The sequence below is a fragment of the Lontra canadensis genome, unplaced genomic scaffold (assembly GCF_010015895.1).
Source record: "Lontra canadensis isolate GAN:19392208 unplaced genomic scaffold, GSC_riverotter_1.0 scaffold125, whole genome shotgun sequence".
Classification (NCBI taxonomy): domain Eukaryota; kingdom Metazoa; phylum Chordata; class Mammalia; order Carnivora; family Mustelidae; genus Lontra; species Lontra canadensis.
Window position 1 is genome coordinate 3,225,098 of NW_022631119.1, and position 23,081 is coordinate 3,248,178.

The 23,081-nt window shown below is 39.6% G+C and overlaps 1 protein-coding gene across 2 annotated transcripts; it reads right to left on the reverse strand.

Moving 5' to 3' along the window:
• Nucleotides 1-320: 320 nt before the first annotated feature.
• On the reverse strand, nt 321-15,644 carry ZNF790 (zinc finger protein 790). 2 transcript variants are annotated; one of them, XM_032842087.1, is made up of 5 exons: nt 15,227-15,644; nt 8,587-8,671; nt 7,149-7,272; nt 6,760-6,855; nt 321-2,702 (listed from the first exon to the last, which is right to left on the reverse strand). In XM_032842087.1, exons 2-5 carry the CDS (start codon nt 8,593-8,595, stop codon nt 1,030-1,032), a joined length of 1,902 nt encoding a protein of 633 aa, XP_032697978.1. In that variant the 5' UTR covers nt 8,596-8,671; nt 15,227-15,644; the 3' UTR covers nt 321-1,029. The 2 variants fall into 2 exon arrangements, with proteins under 2 accessions (XP_032697978.1, XP_032697977.1); XM_032842086.1 differs by having other exon boundaries at nt 7,149-7,275.
• Between the last annotated feature and the right edge of the window lie 7,437 nt (nt 15,645-23,081).

The window sequence follows — 23,081 nt, forward strand, 5'->3', positions numbered from 1 at the left end:
TTTTTATAAATATTTATTTATTTGTTTGTCAGAGAGATAGAGAGTGCACAAGCAGGCAGAGAGGCAGGCAGAGAGAGAGGGGGAAGCAGGCTCCCTGCTGAGCAAGGAGCCCGATGCGGGACTTGATCCCAGGACCCTGGGATCATGACCTGAGCTGAAGGCAGCAGCTTAACCGACTGAGCCACCCAGGAGTCCCCCAAATGCCTTTAAAAACAAAACAAAAAACATTTCTGAGCATTCGACAACCCCAGTTTTATTAAAACAATAAGGCTTTCTAGTATGGATTTTTTGGTGCAGCAAACGAATACTGATTCAAAGCTTTTTCCCCTTCATTCTATTTTACTGGTTTTTCTTCAGACTTATCCTACCATTCCATAAGACATGTATCTTATTGGCATATTTGTTTATATTCATTATACTGTCAAGGTCTTTCTCATAGAAATGGTCTAATACTAAAATTAATGATGGTCATGATGTCATTTAAGTAGTCAGGCTCATTTAACCCTTATAATCAAATAAATAAGCAAACAGACACAGATTTGAGTTACTTTCCAAAAAATACAGATAAGATGTGTTGGAACTAAGGCATACCAAAGAAGTTGAATGACATAGTCAAGGCTTTCCAAGATTAATTACATAACAGAAATTCACCTTTGGTATAATTTTGTGGAAGTGTAACAAGATTTAAATAGTGATGGAAGGTTGCCCTATGTGAGTTAGATTTAAATTCTATGCAGAATAATATCAATGATGTGGAGAATGTTTTAAAAATGATTCAGAAGAGATTCACAGTGTCATCTTATTCATAGGGTTTTACTCTGATATTCCAAATGGAAAACCATTCAGTAAATGCTTTCCTGTATTAATACAGATTGCATTATGAATTCTCTGCTGTTGAGTGTGTTGTGTACTCTGACAGAGTTTTTCAGTATTACTTACACTTGTGGGGTTTCTCAAAAGAAGCAATTATTGGACATCAAGTAATGAGTCATGAATAAAGACTTTCTTATATTTTTATATCATAAGATTTTATAAGAGTGAAATAAAGTGAGAGCTTGGAGAAAATGATGTCTCAAAATTTTTATATTCATAGGATTTCTCAAAAGTGTAAATATCCTGGTGTTGAGCAAAGTCTGAGTCCTGACTAAAGGTGTTCCCATAGTCTTTCCATTGATAGAGATTATCACCATTGTGAATTTTCTGTTCAGTAAAATATGGATGGTGACCAAAGATCTGTTTACTTTCCTTACATTCATAGGATTCTGTGTCAGTATGAATTTTCTTATGTCTTGTAAGTTGTGAACCCCAGATAAAAGATTTCCCACATTCTTTACATACATAAGGTTCCTCACCAGTATGTATTCTCTGATGTCGAGTAAGTTGTGATCCCCAGAGAAAGGCTTTTCCACATTCTTCACATTCATATGGTCTCTTTCCAGTATGGATTTTCTGATGTCGATTAAGTTCTGAGCCACGAAAAAAGGTCTTTCCACATTCCTTACATTCATAGTTTCTCTCACCAGTATGAATTTTTTGATGTCGATTAAACTCTGAGCCATGAAGGAAGGTCTTTCTACATTCCTTACATTCATAGAGTTTCCTCTCATTATGAATTTTCTCATGTTGAGCAAGATATGAGGCCCAAATAAATGTCTTCCCACATTGCTTACATTCATAAGGTTTCCTACCAGTATGAATTCGTTGATGTCGAGCAAGGTGTGAACTCCAGATATAGGCTTTTCCACATTTCTCACATTCATAGGGTTTCCTGCCTACATGAACATTCTGATGTTGAGCAAGATTTGAACCACGAATAAAGGCTTTTCCACATTCCTTACATTCATGAGATTTCTCACTAGTATGAGTTCTCTGATGTTGAGTCAGGTGTGAGCCACGAGTAAAAGCTTTTCCACACTCCTTACATTCATAAGGCTTTTCACCAGTGTGAATTCTCTGATGTTTAGTAAGATGTGATCGCTGACTAAATGCCTTCCTACATTCATTACATTCATAGGGTTTTTCACCAGTATGAATTCTCTGATGTCGTGTAAGGTCTGAGCCACAACTAAAGGCCTTCCCACATTCCCTACATTCATAAGACTTCTCGCCAGTATGAATACGCTTATGGACACTAAGTTGAGAATGAAATCTAAAGGCCTTCCCACATTCCTTACACTTAAAAGGTTTTTCACCAGTATGAATCCTCCTATGACCAGTAAGACTTGAACGCAAACTAAACGCCTTCCCACATTCTTTACATTCATATGTTTTCTTAGCAGCATGAACTGTCTGATATTGAGTAAATTCTGAGTCAGAAAGAAAGGTTTTATCATATTCCTTATCTTCACAAAATTTCTCCTTAGTTTGAATTACTTGATGTTGAGTACAGTCTGAGTCAGAAGGAAAGGCTTTCCCACATTCTTTAAATTCATTCAGTTTCTTTCCTGTATTCTGTTTGTGATGTACATTAAAAGCTGTGTGATGTTTAAAAGTGGACGTTTTTTCATTGGTGAGTATAACCTGCTTTAAATATTCTTCTTGATTTTCCTGTTGTGTTTCAGACTGATCTTTGCTTTCCCAATCACCCCTAAAACATAAATAGTCAAGGCTGTATTTTTTATAAATTTCCAATTGAGTCAATTCTCTCTCAAAAGTGACAGTTTTTGGTGATAACTTCTTGCTCTGACATCTGGTCTGCATGTCTGAAAGATAAGAAAATAAATTCATACTGTTTTACTGTTCAAAAACAAAAATGTCCAATGTAGTTATAAAAAGTAAATCCTAAAATACATAAGGCATACAAGAAGTGAATGACTTAAGAGATTCTCAAATTCTGGGTAATGTGAAAAAGGGGCAAAAAATAAATAGAAATTTAAGAGAACTAATAAAAGTTGAGGGGGTTATTAGATATATAAAAACTCTGTCTTACTGAAATTCATCTGAGTAGTTCAACTAAAAACATGATTATTAAAGTACCACCCAGTCATGGAATGCCAATGTAAGGATAAGACTGTTTCACTCAGTATGAAATCAACCCTTAGCGTATGTTCGGTATTAAAAAAATAATTATGTAAAAAATATAAGACCAAAAAAAAAAGAAGAAGAAGAAAAGAAATGGGAGGAATTTACGATAGAATAAAGGATCTTACAAAAACCAGGTACTGGGAAGCACAATTGGGATCATTTAATCATATGATTAATGTCACTTCCATCTTTACTGAAATGAATGCATATACTGCTTCCGTATTACTTTCTGTACAGATAGGAGGAATCAAAAGTATATCTAAACTAACTCAAAGACAAATATACAGAAATGTAATCATGCCTACTTAATCATTTTTCAATTTGCCTTTGTACAAGCAAAGACTTCACCCTGCTTATTTCCGCCACAGCACATAGCCAAGTTCAACTGTTACAACTCCACCAAGTTGCTTTTGTCTTAAGAATAGTTGTATTGTTCATCCATTCTGCTTTATGCTTTCAAGCCCTTCCCTAGGTCTCTTCTTCCTTTCCCTTCTATGCAAGGCCACTGAAAATATTATAAAGTATCTACAAATTTTCAAGTACTATGGAAGCTATTATGATGAATGTTTTATATAATTCTGAGCTTAAAAACTGTAGGGGCACCCGGGTGGCTCAGTGAGTTGAAGCCTCTGCCTTCGGCTCAGGTCATGATCCCAGGGTCCAGGGATCAAGCCCCGCATCAGGCTCTCTGCTCAGCGGGAGCCCGCTTCCCCCTTTCTCTCTGCTTGCCTCTCTGCCTACTTGTGACTACTGTCAAATAAATAAATAAAATTTAAAAAAAAAAAAGAACTGTAATGTTGGGAAACAGAATATCAGGTGTAGTGGGAAGTAATCTAGTCTAGAGTTAACAGAGAGTAGGAATTCAGTAACACAGGTATGTTGCCTTTAGATTAAAGGACATAATTATGGGTGATAGTTCAAAAGAAAATAGTTTGAGAAGTTGCCAAGGGCAAAGAGTCTGGCATGAGCTAGGAATAAGTAGGACCACTCTGTAACTCACTTTCTTTTTAAAAGATTTATTTAGTTATTTATTTGACAGACAGAGATCACAAGTAGGCAGAGAGACAGGCAGAGAGGGTGGGGGTTTGGGGGAAGCAGGCTCCCTGCTGAGCAGAGAGCCTGATGTGGGGCTCCATCCCAGGACCCTGGGATCACGACCTGAGCCTAAGGCAGAGGCTTAAGCCACTGGGCCACCCAGGTACCCCTGTGACTCATTTTTGATATGTGCCAGATCCAATGAAATTGTCATGTGGTTATGTTATAAATTCTCTACCAAATCTGTATGGGATATCAAACTTACTGGTAGAATATTTTAGATGAATTAAACAAGAAAATACTACAACTACTATTATTTGAACATACTGAAAGGCTCAGACAATTTTTACTATTCATATTGTACTGATACTAGCATTTGGCTTAGAGACTGACAGACCTTATCTTAGGGCTGAGAAGACAGAGATTAGTATCCAGGGTCTGTCAACAGGGGAGTCCTAAACATTCATCATGTTTAGATACAATGGAAGGGCTATAATCAAGGAATATGGGTAAAACAGAGGTACACCTATACAGGAACTAGAGCTCAGTTTCAAACTATCTCAGTGACTCAGGAGGGTGATGGCTTGAGAAAGCAACCAAAATGTTAATGCCTTCAGGTACCTGGTAGAAGCAAATAATCCTCTATGAAGGAAGGTACCCTAGGCAATAGTTTTACCAGTTTTACCACAGCGTTTTACAAACATTATCTGGCACAAAATTAAATAAATAAATAACCAGATAATATGAATGCAAACAGACTACATTATATATATATAATGTAGTCTGCATATATATGTATATATTGTGTACATATATATGTATATGTATATTGTATACATATGTATGTATATATATGTATATATTGTATATATATGTGTATATAACATAACATGTGTATATAACAGACTACACTATATATACACATTATATATATAATGTAGTCTGTTATATACACATGTTATGTATATAACATACTACATACTATGTAACAGACATTATAGATATAATGTAGTCTATAATATAGTCTATTATATACACGTTATGTAATATACATATATACACATTTGTATATATATTATGTATATATAACATACACACATGTGTGTATGTGTATATATATATATAATATATTTTCAATCTCTATAATTTAGTGATTTCCAAAATGTTCTATAAATGGATTCATTTAGCATGTGACCTTTGGCATTTTTCATTCAGCACAATATCCTGGAGATTCATTCAAGTTGTTTCAGGTATTGGTAGTTCAGAAAAAGAACGATTTTATTTATTTATTTTAAGATTTTATTTATTTACTTGAGAGAGAACATGAGAGGCGAGAAGGTCAGAGAGGGAAGCAGACTCCCCATAGAGCTGGGAGCCTGATGCGGGACTCGATCCTGGGACTCCAGGATTGTGACCTGAGCTGAAGGCAGTTGCTTAACCAACTGAGCCACGCAGGTGCCCCGAAAAGGAACGATTTTAAAACACAAATATAACCTCTGGAATTTAAAAACATGATTCCAATTAGGAAATAAAATTTTTCTTTCCTTGATATTTCAAATAATAAAAACCCCTCCTAAATAAACAATTAACAAATACTGTGGGGGAAAAAAAAAAGTATGTTATTTCAATATGAGTCCTGCCCATAATAGAAAATTCATCAATTAGCCTCAACTTGCCAAATATGTGCCTTATTTCCTTTTGACAGCCAGGACTTGTCTTTTATGACATTGTACTCTCTTTGTTGTCCTCCATTAGCCTTCAACTCTCTTCTGCTGCTTACTATTCACTGTAGCCAGAAGCCATTTTCACCCATTATCCTGATTTTCAACTAAGCAGGCTATCAGGCCCTCTCTTAATGTAGAGCCTATTCTGCCAAAATTTATGGGCATGTTCCAGTCACAGAAGAGAATACAAGTTTCTTTTCTTTTTTTTTTTTTTTTTAAAGATTTTTTATTTATTTATCTGACAGAGAGAGATCACAAGTAGATGGAGAGGCAGGCAGAGAGAGAGAGGGAAGCAGGCTCCCTGCCGAGCAGAGAGCCCGATGTGGGACTCGATCCCAGGACTCTGAGATCATGACCCGAGCCGAAGGCAGCGGCTTAACCCACTGAGCCACCCAGGCGCCCCGAGAATACAAGTTTCTTAATAGATTATATACTCTTTGTTAACCCTTCTGATCCCAAAATGAAATTGGAAAATCGATAAATGTTGGTTAAAAGAACAAATTGGTGAGTGCAGGAAATGCAGAAGCAAGGGAGAATTTAGGCAAAATAAGAAAAATTTAAGATATAGTAAGTAAAATAAAAACAGGGTCAATTTTTTTTTTTTAGGGAGAAATTTATAAATATCTAAATGAAGAAATTTACAAATATCTAAATGAAAAAAAGAGAGAAAGACTGTGTCAAAGCACTGATAAACTGACTACTGGAGAAAAAGAATGACACTTACCTTTTTATAACATGAGGGAAAGAAACTGAAGAGCACTGAATTGGAGTGGTATTTGGAGGTGAAGAGAAGGGCCATTTGGACATGCATGGTGAAGAGGTTACTTTTGACTCTAGGTCTCAGATTGTTATCCACAGGTTTTTAATCCCTAGAGGAGACTCGAGGCCAATATTTCAGAGATGCTGCTGCCTCACTAAACATCTGGGCTCTTATCTACAGTGATGATTTCCCTGTGATAGCTCAGCCCTCACTTACCTGGGCAAGGTCCTCCTGTCTCATCCTTAGAAACCATCCAGGGCTCTTTCCCCTTCTCCAGTAAAGAGAACACATCCGGCTGATAAATGCAAAGTCCTGATCGGAGATAAGAAATAGGAAATAACCATGAGGTAAAGATTTCAAAATTTGCATCTAGTCCCTCAGTTATGAAGGAAGACAGACAATTATAGGAACAGCAAAAAAAAGGCATGAAGTATTTCTAAAGGATGGAGAAGATGGAGGTTCCCATTGATGACTATTACCAAATTTATAAAACATAAACCATTTTCCCAGAAGGAAATCAGAAATTCCCTTAGATCCTTGAAAGACAATTCAAAAATCCACAATGTAGAAATCAGACATTTCTGGGGTCAGGTTCTGAATCTTACCCAGTGAGATCATGTTACTGTAGTTCTCCAACATCACATCTCTGTACAAATGTCTCTGTTCCAAGTCCAGACACTCCCACTCCTCCTGAGAGAAGTCTATGGCCACATCCCTGAACATCATCAACTGCTGAAACAAACAACACAAGCATCATGGTGAAATTTTAAAATCTTTTAGACATAAGGGGGAAGAAATGAAAAGGGCACTGTAGGAAGTATACTCACTGAGCGAAAACTGAAGTTGGCTGCCTGTCATATGGGAGAAATGACATGGAAATTAGTGTGACTGAAGCTGAGTGCCTATATGCTCTTACAGTCTCCAGTTGTTCAGTCACAATATCCTTATGACCTTCCAGTGACAAGCACCAGACAACAGGATGGCAGTCCAGAATTAAGAGTTCTTTGTTGATACCGCTGGGACGCCATGCCAGGCTTACATGACTAACTCTAGATTTATTAGGTGATAAATGCTTCCCCCCTTAGGCTACTTTTTTTTTTTTTTTTAAGATTTTTTATTTATTTATCCCAGGATGTTGGGATCATGACCTGAGCCGAAGGCAGCTGCTTAACCAACTGAGCCACCCAGGCGTCCCCCCTTAGGCTACTTTTAGTTGAATTTTCTGTTAGCTGAAGTTGAAAGAATTCTTAGAAGACACACTTCTTAACTGAATACCATTTTCTGTGGGACTGTATAAAATCACTGGGTTCTAGGATAAGTAGCTGACAATCAGCACATGTCTTATTAATAATATTAATCTCTCTAGGGGCGCCTGGGTGGCTCAGTGGGTTAAGCCTCTGCAATTGGCTTGGGTCGTGATCTCAGGGTCCTGGATCAAGCCCTGCACTGGGCTCTCTGCTTGGCGGGGGGCCTGCTTCCCCCTCTCTCTCTGCCTGCCTCTCTGCCTGCTTGTGATCTCTGTCAAGTAACTAAATAAAAAATAATAATAATATTAACCTCTCATTGATTTCCTGGCAAGATCCCAGATGGCTCTGAACTTAACCTTTCATCAATCCTCTATTTAAAAGCATGATAAAGTGCCAATGAATAAAATGAATACCAACCAACACCAACTCTCACCTCTACTAATTGAAACACCCCATCCTAAAGAATAAATAAAAGCTTTCATGTAGTGTATCCCTTTGTAGTGTATCAGTTCCACCTTGTTAACCCACAGGTTTGAAAAGATAGTCTCTACTATTTCTTCTAAGGGAAAACATTTCTCCTCATTCAGTGCTCTGCCAAAGTATTGGGACACAGGAGGTGCTGAATGCCATGCTGGAGAGAAGAGGGACACCTAGGGAAGGCAGTGGACTGTTTCACGAATATCACTTACCACAATGAATAGTGACTCAAGTAAGCAACTTAAGGATAAAAAATAAAAGTATTCATCCAATGTGATATAAATGATTATAATTTTGGCGAGAGGCAATTCCAACTCACATGGGCCATGATGACTTAAAATTCCAAGAATCAATCAGTCTTCTAGACTCCTCTCCTGGTGAAGTAGAGTCCTGAGAAAGCAGAGCTAGAAGGAAGGAATCATGAGAGGTCAGGTTTTCCTCAAGAGCTTTCAAAGGGACTAAGAATGCCATTTTCTCCCTGAAAAAAGATCAAAGTGAGTCTACAGAAATCCTGGCCCAAACCAAAACCCAAGTGACTCATTCTCCCTCCCTTTTTTTCTCGGTCCTAAGTAACCACTAATTCACTTTCTATCTCTATAGATTTCCCTATTCTGGACTTCCATATGAATGGAATCATACAATATGTGAACTTACTGTGATTAGTGTCTCTCATTTAGCATAAACGAAGGCATTGGCTCTTGTCAGATGCTTTTTCTGTATCTATTAAAATAACCATGTGATATTTGTTTTTTATTCTATTGATATGATATATCCTGATTTTTGGATATTCAGACAACCTTACATTCCTGGGATATATTCTACTTGGTCATGCTGTATAATTCATTTTATATGTTGCTGGATTTGGCTTACTAATATTTTGTTGAGATTTATTGCACTCAAATTCTTATGAGACATGCTTTGTCTGGTTTTGGTATCTGGGTAATACCGGCCTCATCAAGTAAATTAGGATCCTAGCTGTATTCTTTTTTAAAAATTTTTTTTAAAAAGTGAACTAAAAAATAAAAAAAATAAAAAATAAAAAGTGAACTCAATACTCAACATGGGACTCAAACTCTCACAACCCCAAGATCAAGAGTCACATGCTCTTCCCACTGTGCCAGCTAGGCACCCCTGGCTATATTCTTTAACTGCAGCAGAGAAGACACTGGGGAACTCAGAAGTGATAGTAGGAGTCCTTCTGAACCAGGTTATGTTCTGAACAACAAAGAAAACCTGGCTGTTCAAAGGAACCATATTTTATTTATTTATTTTTCATTTAAATTTTAGGTAGTTAACATACAGTGCAATATTGGCTTCTGGAATAGAAGTCGGTGATTCATCACTTATATACAATACCCAGTGCTCATCATAACAAGTGCCTTCCTTAATACCCATCACCCATCTAGCCCATCCCTCCCCTACCTCCCTCTGTCAACCCTTAGTTTGTTCTTTATCATTAAGTTTTTTATAGCTTGTTTTACTCTCTCCTTTTTTTCATTTCCCCTTCCCATATATTCATCTGTTTTCTTTCTTAAATTCTACCTATAAGTGAAATCATAGGAGTATTTGTCTTTCTCTGACTTATTTCACTTAACGTAATACACTCTAGCTCCATCCATGTTATTGCAAATGGAAGATTTCATGCTTTATGATGGCTGAATAATATTCCTTTGTATATATAAACATATCACATCTTCTTTATCCATTCATTGGGTGATGGACATTTGGCATCTCTCCATAGTTTGGCTATTATTGATAATGCTGTTTGAATCTGTATTTCTGTATCCTTTGGGTAAATACCTAGTATTGCAATTGCTGGGTCACAGGGTAGTTCTGTTTTAAACTTTTTGAGGAACCTCCATATTGTTTTCCACAATGGCTGCACCAGTTTGCATTCTCACAAACAGGGCAAGAGGGTTCCCCTTTCTCTGTAGAGAAACTGTATTTTATTATTTTTTAATTTTTTAAAAGATTTTATTTATTTGACAGAGACTGACTCAGCAAAAGAGGGAACACAAGCAAAGGGAGTGGGAGATGGAGAAGCAGGCTTCCTGCTGAGTAGGGACCCCAGTACGGGACTTAATCCCAAGACCCTGGGATCATGACCTGAGCCAAAGCCAGATGCTTAACAACTGAGCCACCCAGGTACCCTGAGGAACTCTATTTTATTTTTTTTTTTAAGATTTTATTTATTTATTTGACAGAGATCACAAGTAGGCAGAGAGTCAGGCAGAGAGAGAGAGGAGGAAGCAGGCTCCCTACTGAGCAGAGAGCCCAATGTGGGGCTCGATCCCAGGACCCTGGGATCATGACCTGAGCTGAAGGCAGCGGCTTAACCCACTGAGCCACCCAGGTGCCCCAAGGAACTCTATTTTAAAGAAATTGTTTTTTATTGTAGTTACAGAGGAGGGAACTCTTGAGCAGAAGAAACTAAAAACTACCTTTTCACAAGGAAAGCACCAGTGATAGCTATTCTGAGATAATCTATCACCTTCCAAAAAAATAACAAAATTAGAACCATTGTGTCCCAAGATATTGTTAGATACGTTTGAAAAGAGTGCCAAAATACCCCTATGTATGAAGAAAACTGCCTTAAAGACATCAGAGAAGATTAAAATTATTATACAACATTCCAGTATGAGTAAAAAAATAATTTATGATATAATCACAGCTCTGAGGCAAGACTACATGCACAAATGTTATAATGATTTCAGAAATGGGGAAGAAGTGAGGGAGAGACTATAAGTGAGAGTTCGTTAAATACAAAAGTGAAAGAGGACATAGGCAGAATCACTTTAGAAACGAAGAACAAATAAGCACAAGGTATGACAAATACCACAGAAAGTGCATGGACAAAGAATACAGAAACTACCCTTTTACGAAGATGGCGCCAAAAAAAGTTAAGAGGGAAGCCCCTGCCCCTCCCAAAGCCGAAGCCAAAGCAAAGGCTTTGAAGGCCAAGAAAGTGGTGCTGAAAGGCATCCACAGTCACACACAAAAAGAAGATCCACATATCACCTATGTTCCCACGACCCAAGACTCTGTGTCTCAGAAGGCAGCCCGAATACCCTCGAAAGAGCGCCCCCAGGAGAAACAAGCTTGATCACTATGCCATCATCAAGTTCCCCCTGACTACTGAGTCAGCCATGAAGAAAATAGAAGACAACAACATGCTTGTGTTCATTGTGGATGTCAAGGCCAACAAGCACCAGATCAAACAGGCTATGAAGAAGCTCTATAACATTGATGTGGCCAAGGTCAACACCTTGATCAGGGCTGATGGAGAGAAGAAGGCATATGTTCGACTGGCCCCTGACTATGATGCCTTGGATGTTGCCAACAAAATTGGGATCATCTAAACTGAGTCCAGCTGGCTAAATCTAAATACAGTTTTTTTTTTTTTTCATCATAAAAAAAGAATACAGAAACTAGTGAGCAGAACAAAATAAAAAAAAGAAAGAGAGGACAATTATTGGAAGAAAACCATGAAAGTCAGAGATAATCCAACTTACAAATAAGCAGACCCCATGAAAGTCAGAGATAATCCAACCTACAAATAAGCAGACCCAAATCAAGGAAGGGAATATTAAAAACTACATTTTTAACATTAAAAATAATTTCCTGAGATAAAGCATGAATTTACATAATGATAGTATACTGCAGGGAAAAATGATTCAGAACTGAGTGCCAAAAATTTTAGTCTAAAACCCATGGGAAATCAAGATAAAAATATCAAGTTACCTATGAGAAAAAGGAAATTTAGTTGTTAACACTTCTCCACTGCTAAATTCAGAGCCCCAAATAGTGAGGTAGTTTCTCAAGTATACCTATAGGAAAATAAATGACAGAATCGAAGATTTTATATGCAGCCAAGCTGTCCTTCAAGTATAATGGATATAAGAAGTTCTATGCTGCAACAGCTTAGGGAGTATTAGTCACAAGAGTGCTTTCTAAACTACTACACGACATATTTCCACCTTAAAAGAGAGAATAGAGAAAATTTCAGAAAATTTTTGATTGTATCGTCACTTGGCTGTATATCTGATAAACTTCGATAAAAAGCTAATTTTACAAATATGGGGAAAATATAAAAAGCAAATGCAAACTAACAACAACAAAAAAAGCAATGGCGCCAGGGAGGTAGAGTTGGTTAAGTGTCTGACTCTGGATCTCAGCTCAGGTCTTCTCCTTAGGGTTGTGAGTTCAAGACCCCCACTGGGCTCAATACTGGGTGTGGAGCCTACTTAAAAATTTAAAAAAAGAAATTTAAAAAAGAAAACAATTTGTTTATTAAAAAAAAAAAAAGCAGGGACTATGATCTTGAGCATGCTAAAATACCAAAGCCTACGATTCACAATAAAAATAATGATGACTATCTAGGGACTCCTGGGTGGGTTAGTTGGTTAAGCATCCAACTCTTGATCTGGACTCAGGTCATGATCTCAGGGTTGTGAGATCGAGTCCTGCATCAGGCTCTATGTTGGGCATCGAGCCTGCTTAAGGTTCGCTTTCTGCCTCTTACCTCTCCCTCCCCTTCTCTCTAAAAATAATTATAATGATGGTGATGAAGATGAATATATATCAACTAACAGCAGCAACTTTAATAAAGCAGAAGCTACAGGTTATGTAAGATAAAACTTCATTCACAGAGTATTTTAATGCATTTTTGTCAAGCAAAGACAAATTAAGTGGAAAACAAATACTATTGACTGGCCATATATTAGATCACAAAGAAAATTTCATTAAATTCCAACATTAAAAATATCATAATGCGGGGCGCCTGGGTGGCTCAGTGGGTTAGAGCCTATGCCTTTGGCCCAGGTCATGATCCCAGGGTCCTGAGAGCGAGCCCTGCATCAGGCTCCCTGCTCAGTAGGAGTCTGTTTCCCCCTCTCTCTCTCTGCCTGCCTCTCTGCCTACTTGTGATCTCTGTCTATCAAATAAAAAATATATATATCATAATGCAGTAAAACTGGAAATTGCAAGCAAAGAGGGGGCCTATGTGCCTTACCTGAATTCCTCAACTTTATCAGGAAGGACTGAGTTCCCTTCTTGTCACAGTACTCAAGACCCCTTCCATAGCACTAAGGCTAAGACACTATACCAATATATTAGTTTTCTGTCACTAAGCAACAAATTAGCATAAACACAATGGCTAAAAACAATACAAATTTATTACCTCACGCTTAGGCAGTTAGGTAAAAGTCTGAGATGTTTTTCACTGGGCTAAGATCAAGGTGTCAGCAGGGCTGTGTTCCTTTCTGTATGCTTTAAGGGAGAATTATTTATTTCCTTATGTTCCAGAGTCTAGAGGCCACCAACATTGGCCCCCTTCCTTCAGCCAACAATTTTGTTATCTCTGATCATTCTTCTTTGATTCTAGCTCCCTCTGACTCTAAACCCTTGGGAAAGGTTTACTGACTTTATGAATCCATTGGGCCTAATTGGATAATCTAGGATAATTTCTCCATTTCAAGGTCCTTAACTTAATCTTGTTTGCAAAGTCCCTTTTGCCCTTCATGTAAAGCAAAATATTCACAGGTTCCAGGGATTAGGACCCATCTTTGCAGAGAGATGACTTGGACTACCCCAACGACCTTTAAAGCTTCTGTCCTTGGCTCCTCTCTCCCTGATGGATACTCAAAAATCCACCTCTTTCTATTCTATCACTTCCTCTCCAACAGTCTTGAACCCAATCCAGAATAAGCATCAATATTCCCTGTGTCCATGTTTATGTCCATCATAAGCCTTAGATTCCCTAATAATCTCTCTTTTCAGACACTCTACTCCCACCCAATCAGTTGGATGTACCCCCTTTTCAGCCCTTCCCCAATCTTGACACTTTTTAGTATGCCGTCCGGAATTCATAATTAATTAATAACAAATCCCTCTTCTATCTCCAACTTGCATTTCTTTGAATATTCTCTTCACCTTTGGGCCTAAGGGAAACCTGGCTCTCCCCAAAGGACTCTGCAGCCTTTTCAACATCTCCCTCTCCTACCCCACACCCCAGCAGCTTCTTGCCATTGGGTTTGGGGGGGGAGGGTATCATCCTTGTTCTTCTTACTTTCAGACTTTTCTCCTCCTAAAAATCTCTAGTTTGGAATTTCATGCCCTGAGATTATTCATAATATACCTCACTGCTGCTGACATCTATCAAATACAGGATATTGCTCCTTGTTTTTTGAAAACCTGAGCTCACCGCTCACTCTCTGCAACACTAGTACCCTCTTTTATTCTTGCAGTTGCACTACATCCACACAGATAAGCCTTGCTTACTCATTCTTACCTGTATTTCTACTTTTCCCTCTCTTGTGACTCATTATCACCAATATACTGCAACATTATCATTCCCCACCCTACGTTCTATTTCTCTGCTCATATTTACAGAGAAATTCTTGGGATGTGTTCTCTACACTGTCCCCTATTCCTCTCCCCACATTCTATATTACCCGACTCAACCCAACTAATGGCCACCACAGAAACTGCTCTCCACACATTTACGAGTAAGTGTAATTGTTACTAAACGCAATATTCTTTGTTTCTGGCTCCGCAACTGCTGCTACCACATTTACACACACGGTCAGGCATACAGTGGTGCAGTCACAATCATATACAAGCACAGTCACACCTGAATAGTCATGACAATCACCTACAGCTCCCCTCACCATCGGGCGCTTGCAAACACACACACGTACACGCCCCCAACCCTACAGCTCCTAAGCGATTACCCCTCCATCCCGCTCCCGCTACAATGTCGCACAAGCATATACAGATCCCAGCCTAATCGCGCGGGAGCGGACATACACATACACAGCTCCCTACAACCTTATTTCCCATACCCTCTTGGTGGCAAAGCCTGAGACTCAAAAAACATTAGTCCCTCACTGTTCACTGTCCTCCCCAGTGGCCTTGGCCCCTCACGGGTCATTTCACTTCTGAGTCTTAGACTCTCTTACCTGACCCTGCGGTCCCTACAAGAATGTTCCGCGGGCACTCGGGCGCAATGCTTCCTACGGTCCTGAAAGCGTTGGCGCGCGGACAGGAAGCTGCCTTGGCTATGGTGGACATTGGAAAATGTAGTCAGTGCCTGGACAGCCTTTCAGAGCCCAGAGCCGACAATCTCAATTCACAGGCCTTGGCCTCGGCAACGACCGTCGCCCTCATAACTGCTCACATCCGGGGCAGAGGGCTTCCATGAGTTCCAGGCCACATTTAGAACGCAAAACTCCACCGAGGCCTCCACGCCGCTCCTCCACAAATGTGTGTCCAAGTCTGGGAACGTGGACAATAAACCAATGCGGCCTTTACCGGAAGTAGCCTTGGACGCGATGGCCCCTGGGAAATGTAGTTTAGAGTCCTAGAACTACCTCAAAGGAAGGGTTAATTCTTCCCTGCTTGAGTTCGCTGTCTGGGCATCTGACGGATACGGCTAACAGAAAGGTCTTGTTAGTCAGTGCCAAGCGACCTGCAAGTCCTTACCATCTCCCCGTCTGAGCCTTGGCCCGGCCTGGCGGATATCTCTTATCCCACAAGCATTGACCTGGAGGTGGGATGAAGGGGCCCGATCCCAGGAGGGTCCCTTCTCTGCGAAGCCTTGGGAGCTCCTTTAACCGAGGTGTAGCATCCCTTACATCTTCAAACAAATCCTTTCCTTATTCTTATCTTCCAATTACCATTAAAGAGTTTAGTTTAAATTATTATTCAAGCTTACATTAGTGTTTTGCAAATGTTGTTCATTTCTTGGCCTCCCCCCCCCCCCGGAAGTTAATACCTGCCAGCTTTTAAAATTTGCTTCCTTTTCTCCGAGCTCATCCTTTAGATGGACAGTATGTCCAAACTTTCTGGAAGAGGAGTAATTTTTTCCAGTCCTTTCAAATTCAGCCTTTAAAAATAATTTTTGAAGATATTTTTTATTGTAAAATAGGTGCAAAACATATTTTTATTGTAAAATTTTTATTGTAAAATACCTGAAGAAAAGTGCATAGAATGTGTACGGTCAGTTCAGTGTATCTCAATACTAATGAAGAGTACATTGTTGGTATCTCAAGAAGAAATGGTCTGTGCATGCGATATTTCTGATCCCAGTCCCTAGCTGACCACTATTCCGCTTGACTATTAGAGTAAAAATATTGTAGAGGCCGCTTTTAGGCAATCAACTTGAACAATGGAAACCTGAGTAAGATAGAAAGGTCCACAGTAACTCCCTGGCTGAATACAAACAGGCCCTTCAGGAGACCCATCTGAAAAGAATCATAAGCACTAGCTGACCAATGGGTGGATACAGGTACCAAAAAAGAAAATTTCATACTTTCCATTACCTTCTCATCTTCTCCCCTTAACTACAGACCCCCAGCCCTGCCTCACAGCAGTCTGCTTTGCTGTCAATAAACTTCTATCTCCCTTGTTCTGCCTTGGGTGAATTCTTTCACTGCCTGTGCATCTGGCTTCCACCAGATTACCCCAAATTTGGTGGCCCCCATTGGGTTGGGGGACCCCACAAATATCTTGGTTGTTAGTTATCTATTTAGATAACTAAATTTCTTTGAAATTTATATAAAGTACAAATCAAGTTGTATGAATTTATCTAGCTAGTTGTTAAAACTCTTCATCAAATTAACTTAAAACTCCACACTAAAGGCATTGCCAAAGGAAAAGTGTGCCCATTCAGGGATGAAAACTATTTTCCTCAGTTACTACTGTGTTGTGGGACCCCAAGATCAATAATCCCTCCAAAGTTGAATGATTCACTAGGAGAACTCACAGTGAAACAATACAAAGCAAAATGAGCAAAGAGGAAAGATGCATGGAGTAAAGTCCAGGAAAAACCAGACGCATAGTTCCCAGGATCCTTTCCAAGTAAAGTCACACAAGATATTAATTTCCCCTGCAACAAGTTGTGACAAAACATGTGAAATGTTGCCAACTAGGGAAGAAGCTCATTAGAGACTCAGTACTTAGAGTTTTTATTGTGGGCTGGTCACATAGGCAGCTTCTACCAAGTGTGCATACCAGAATTTCAGAAGGAAAGCAGGTGTTTAATATAAACTGTGTGATTTGCACAAATAGGCATAGTGAGCCACTCTTATCAGGATAGCAGGACTTTGCTCTGGAAAACTAAATTCTAGATGCAAGCCAAGCACTAACTGTGCAAGCAAGCCTTCTAAGGATAAAAATTCTCAGTTCCGCTAGCTTAAGGCTTTTCTGCACACTACTGTCCTAAACAAAATGTCTGACTTTCAACAACAACAAAAATTTTAAGACATATGAAAAGACAGGAAAAAAAAAATCAAGATGCTCCCAAGAGATTAAAAAAAAGAACTAAACTTAGGGGTCCTTAGCTTGTTGCTGCATAACTTCAATCTCTACCTCTGTCTTCACATGGCCTTCTCTTGTATCTCTTTTCATCTTCTCTTATAAAGACATTTGAAATTGGATTTAGGTTACACACAGGTAATCCAGGATGAACTCACCTAGAGATCCTTAACTTAATTTCATCTGCAAAGACTCTTTTACCAAGTAAGGTTGATGAGGGAGCAAAAGGACAAAGCTGAGGACAAAGCATGAGCTGACATGGTCCCACCCCCAACTCCCTGGTGGGATATGTTGACATTCCTCAGGCACTTCTGGCTGCCCTGAAACTAAAGGAAAGGAAAAACAAATGGTTAACTGATAAAGATCTCAGTTCTTCAGGACATGAATTTCCATCAATTTACAAATGTCTTAGTGATAATCAAGAAAAATCATTCTTATCAATAACCTAACTTTAAGAGACCTATAACTCAATTTCCTGGAACCCTAACATCACCTTCCCCTCCACGAGTGATGTGGGAAACAGAGGCAAAATGGAATTTAAACAAAATTAAATTTCTTTATGACTGGCAGCCCACCAACAAATATTTGAGATAGAAAGTCCTTTTGGAAACCTCCCTTTTCCTCACCTCCCCCAGCTCCCAAGTATATAATCAGTCACCCCTCCCACTTGCAATGCATCTCTTTCTGCCACAGGTCCTGTCCCCATGCTTTAATAAGAATTCTTTCTTAGCCATTGATCTGGACCCCAGTGTTACCCAAAACTACCTCAAGGTCACATTCACAGATCTTGGGGTTTAGGATATGGACATACCTATGGGGTGCCACTCTTCAACCCACTACAACATGTTACTATGTTTAGTCTTACCCTAATAGATTTCCTTAGAATTCTCATCCTCTCAGTACTATAAATGATACCTAGGTACTGACAACACACAAATGTTTCTCTTTAACATGGACTATCTCAGTGTTTTAGGAGATTAAAGACAAAATTCTTTATCTACCCCCTAAAACTTGCTCATTCCATAGTTTTGCGTTTGTTTTTTAAGATTATTTATTTATTTATTTATTTGAAAGAGCATGTACCATACATGCTCATGCATGCATGGCACACAGAGGGAGGGGCAGAGGGAGAAGGAGAGAATCCCAAGCAGACTCCCTGCTGCTCCTTGAATATACAAGCTTGTGACCAACCCATAGCATTTATGTTTTGGTGTTTTCTCTGTTTATAAATTTTGCTTTATCCAAATATGTTCAAATGTTGCTACTCCTTCCTTTTGGTTTGCTCAAATATTTTCTTCTTAGTTAAGCTTTTCCTAACTATTCTATTTAAAATTGCAATTCCAAAAATAAAATAAAATAAAATATAATAAAATTGCAATGCCCAGGGTGCCTGGCTATCTCAATCAGAAAAGCATGCTACCCTTGATCCCAGGGTTGTGAGTTCAAGCCCTACATTCGGTGTAGAGATTACTTAAATAAATAAAAGTTTAAAAAATGTAATTCCTTTGGCACTATCTCATTTTTAAGCTTTCCTTCTCTCTACAGAGGTTACCTTTATCTGGAATGCTATATATTTCATTTACACGTTCATTGGCCACTTTCCCTGACTAGAATGAAAACTCCTTGAGGAAAGGAAATTTGGGCCATTTTGTTCACCGATGCTTCCCTGGAATAGAACCAGGCACAGATAAAGGACTCACTAGGTCACACTGAGATGCTAAATGAAGAAATACAGTGTTTGACCGGAACAGGAAATAGGCACTCTCATAAATTTTTTGGTGGGAATGGAAAGTGATTCATCTTATGTGGATTGCAAATATTTATACATAACCTCTGGCCCAGCACTTCTTAAAGGAATTTGTTACAAAAGTGCATGCACATCTATACAAAACCGAGTATATATATTATTCCAGAATTGTAGAAATCCGAAAACATACTAAATATTCACTTATATGCTATTAAAGTATGACACTTTCCCTACCACAAAACACAATACCACCATACAAAAGAATAATAAATATGTATTAATATGGGATGTCTTCTAAGAAATAATAGTGAGTAAAAAAAAACCAGATGCTTTATAGTATACTAACATTTGTGAAAAATAAAGATGAGGGGCTTTATATACATAGATATGTTGTTGTAAATATAGAATTACTCAAAGAATTTTACATACGAAACTAGTCAGAGTAGATGCAGATGGAGAAGAGAAATCGTTGAAAGGGATACTTTTTTCCACTATAACCTTGTTTAAATATTTAAGATGAATGAGATAATTCCTTCATAGACAACTGTGAATAAAAAAGGTTGGCTGAGGGACGCCTGGGTGGCTCAGTTGGTTAAGCAGCTGCCTTCGGCTCAGGTCATGATCCCGGTGTCCTGGGATCAAGTCCCGCATCGGGCTCCTTGCTCAGTGGGGAGCCTGCTTCTCCCTCTGCCTCTGCCCACCTCTCTGCCTACTTGTGCTCTCTCTCTCTCTCTCTCTCTCTAGTAAATAAATAAAATCTTTAAAAAAAAAAAGGTTGGCTGAAAAGAGAGCTAGGAGGAAAGCAGCAATCATTTCTAAGCTAGTAGCTTCAAGAGGTGATGAAAGTTGCTGAAATATGGCTATGGGAAATAAGAGATAATTGGAAATGCAGGTGTAAAATATAATCCTGAAGCTTTTAGTTATAGAAAGATAGAAAATGGAATGTAATAAAAAAAAGAAACTTCAGTGTGCAACAATACTAGTTTTGAAATACTAAAGATTAAAAAATTATTTATTTATTATTTATCAGAAAGAGAGGGCACAAGCAGGGGAGCAGCAGGCAGAGGGAGAATCAGGCTCCCCACTGAGCAAGTAGACTGATGTAGGACTCTGCAGGACTTGATCCCAAGACCTGGGATCATGACCCCAGCTGAAGGCAGATGCTTAACTGACTGAGCCAGGCATCCAAGACTGCAGATTTGTGAAGGACTGACTGCATATGTAGACTATGACAATGAAGAGAATATGGTCCTGTAGGATTACTTAAATAAAAGAGGGCACTGATAGAAGAAGAATGATGACAGAAGGATTCACACAGCTAAGACTCAAGGAGAGTAGGGCCTATAAAGGAAAGCCTGGAAAACATTTCAGTGGTGTCAGCTCTCTCACTGAACATCTGTGTTCTGCCTTAACCCAAGCATATCTGCCTGGTTCTCAGTCACTCACTTGGAGAGAACTTCATTTACATTTCCTCTATTCACTACCCATGGCCTCTTTTCTTGTTCCAACTTAAAGATTTTATCCAGTTTGGTGATGTGATAGCCTATATGTAGGAAAATGACATAAGACTGAATTTTAATTCAAGCACCATACCCCAAAGTCACCACATAAAGAAGAATAAAGTAGATACCGTTTACCTTAAAAGGCTGAGCATATACAATTATATGGCAGAGAGCTTGAGGATACCTGAAACTTGTTATCTCAAAGCTGAATCTATTACACTATGTAAAGGTTCTAAATATTTCAGAAATGGAAAAGAGACAACACTTTACTTTCAAAAGTTGAATTATACAGAGAGCTATCCATGTCTAATATGACCGGGTTGCTCTAGTTCGCCAGCATCACATCCCTGTACAGCATCCTCTGAACATCTTTTAATTGTGGTTGATACTTCTGGTTGAATTGAACAATTACATCTCCGAACATTTACCCTACCAATGATTCCCAAAGAACAGAAAAGAGTAAATGTCTGGGGGCAAGGTTATAGACAAAACAGGTACCCCTATAGCAAAATATGTCCCGTTTAATACGTCATACTGATTTGTTATTCTATTCCAGAACAAAGGGTTGGAATCTTTAGCGTTTATATAAAAAGGCTAAAGTTATTTATTATATAAATTAAAATTTAGTTTTTCCCTCTTAAAAATCAAAGCTCCAGGAAGACATACCCTATTAATAATTTGAAGAGAAAATGAAGCTTGTAGGGTTCAGATTCCTCCCCCATCTCAGGCACCCATGCTGAGATGACCTATATTCAGGTAATCACGTAAATACTCATACTGGCAGGAATTCAGACGCTGTTGTCCCACTAGCTGCACTCAAGTACCTCAACCACACACACCCATGATGTGACCTTCCAGCCTCCCTAAGCCACACATAATCTTGATCCACCACTCCGTTACACTCATCAATTTTACCCACATGAAGTTTCTCTTTCACTCAACTATCCTCCCTCCCACCTCAACCAGTCACACACGTAATCTCACCACTGTCTCACATGGGACCTCCTTTGTCCACTTTCACATGCATGACTGGGCTTGAAGATTCCTCCCTTTCAAACTCCCCAGGCTGGTTTGGTCACAGATGCTCAGGTCCCCGTTTGGGTATGTTCTTTAGACAAGGTCCGCAGCATCCTGCCTCAAGAGCATCTGTTTGTATTCCTAGGGCAAAGCGGAATTCTGAGCATCATCCCCCAGGGCACTTAAGTGCGGCCAGAGCCTCGCCTCAGTGCCTAGAGGACCCAGCTTACCTTGGGCAGGTACATCGCGAAGTCCAGGACTGCATTTCCCAGGAAGCTTAGGGTCCAGTGTGTTGCAGGGTGAGTCGTCAAAGAGCTGCCCTGGGGGCTTTGTCAACGAAAAACTGCACCAGGTAAGTTAAACAGGTAAGGAAGACTTTATTGAAGACTGTCGCAATGGAGAAGAGAGACTGAACTCAACTCATTATTTAATAATAGCTAGGATTTTTATCCAAGGGGTACGGTGAAAGAGTCAGTGGATAGAAAACTACTAAGAGGAGCTTGGTTAAATATCAAAAGCAGGGGGATTCTTGCTGAACTAGGGTTAGCAGGTCAAGGACGAGACCTAGTCAAGAGAAGGGCTCAGAGGAGGCTGACTACAGTCTGGTCGACGGAGTCCTAATCAGCTGAAACTCGCAGAAGCCTCCGTTGCTCTGCTCAGCCGGAAGACGCAGTTTTGGCTGAGTCCAGGCTCTTTGCTACCGGAGAGTCCAGATATCCAGGAGACCGCTTTTTAGCAACCGGTCGCTACATCTGTACTACATCTCCCAGAGGCCTCTAGGCTCAGTGCTCCCTCCCGCGAGAACTAGCCCCTCTCCTGAAGAGTAGGCGGGATCTTCTGGCGGGTTCGGGCAAACGGCCTCGGGTGCTGCGGCAGCTGCAGCGTTCGAGTAGTTCCAAGTAGAGTAGAGGGGTGCTGACCCTATCGAAGGAGGCGTAGGTGAGGTGGCCTGGAGCCCGGGGTTGGCGCCGAGTGGCTGGAACCTCTGGCCCGTGCGGGGTGTGTGGGGGAGCCAGCTGAGCAGGGGAGATTGTGAGGAGAGTGTGTGTCTAAACGTGACTGTGTCTCTGTGTCAGTGTGAGCGTGTACGGAAATGTGAGGGCGGGGAGGAGGGCTTGATTTGCGGTTATGATTGTTCATGTGTGATGAGGTTTAATTGTGTGACCGGGTTTTTGCGAGTGTAGTGTTCTTTGACCGCGTTTGTAAAGATGGGTGTCTTCTTCGTGCGTGTTA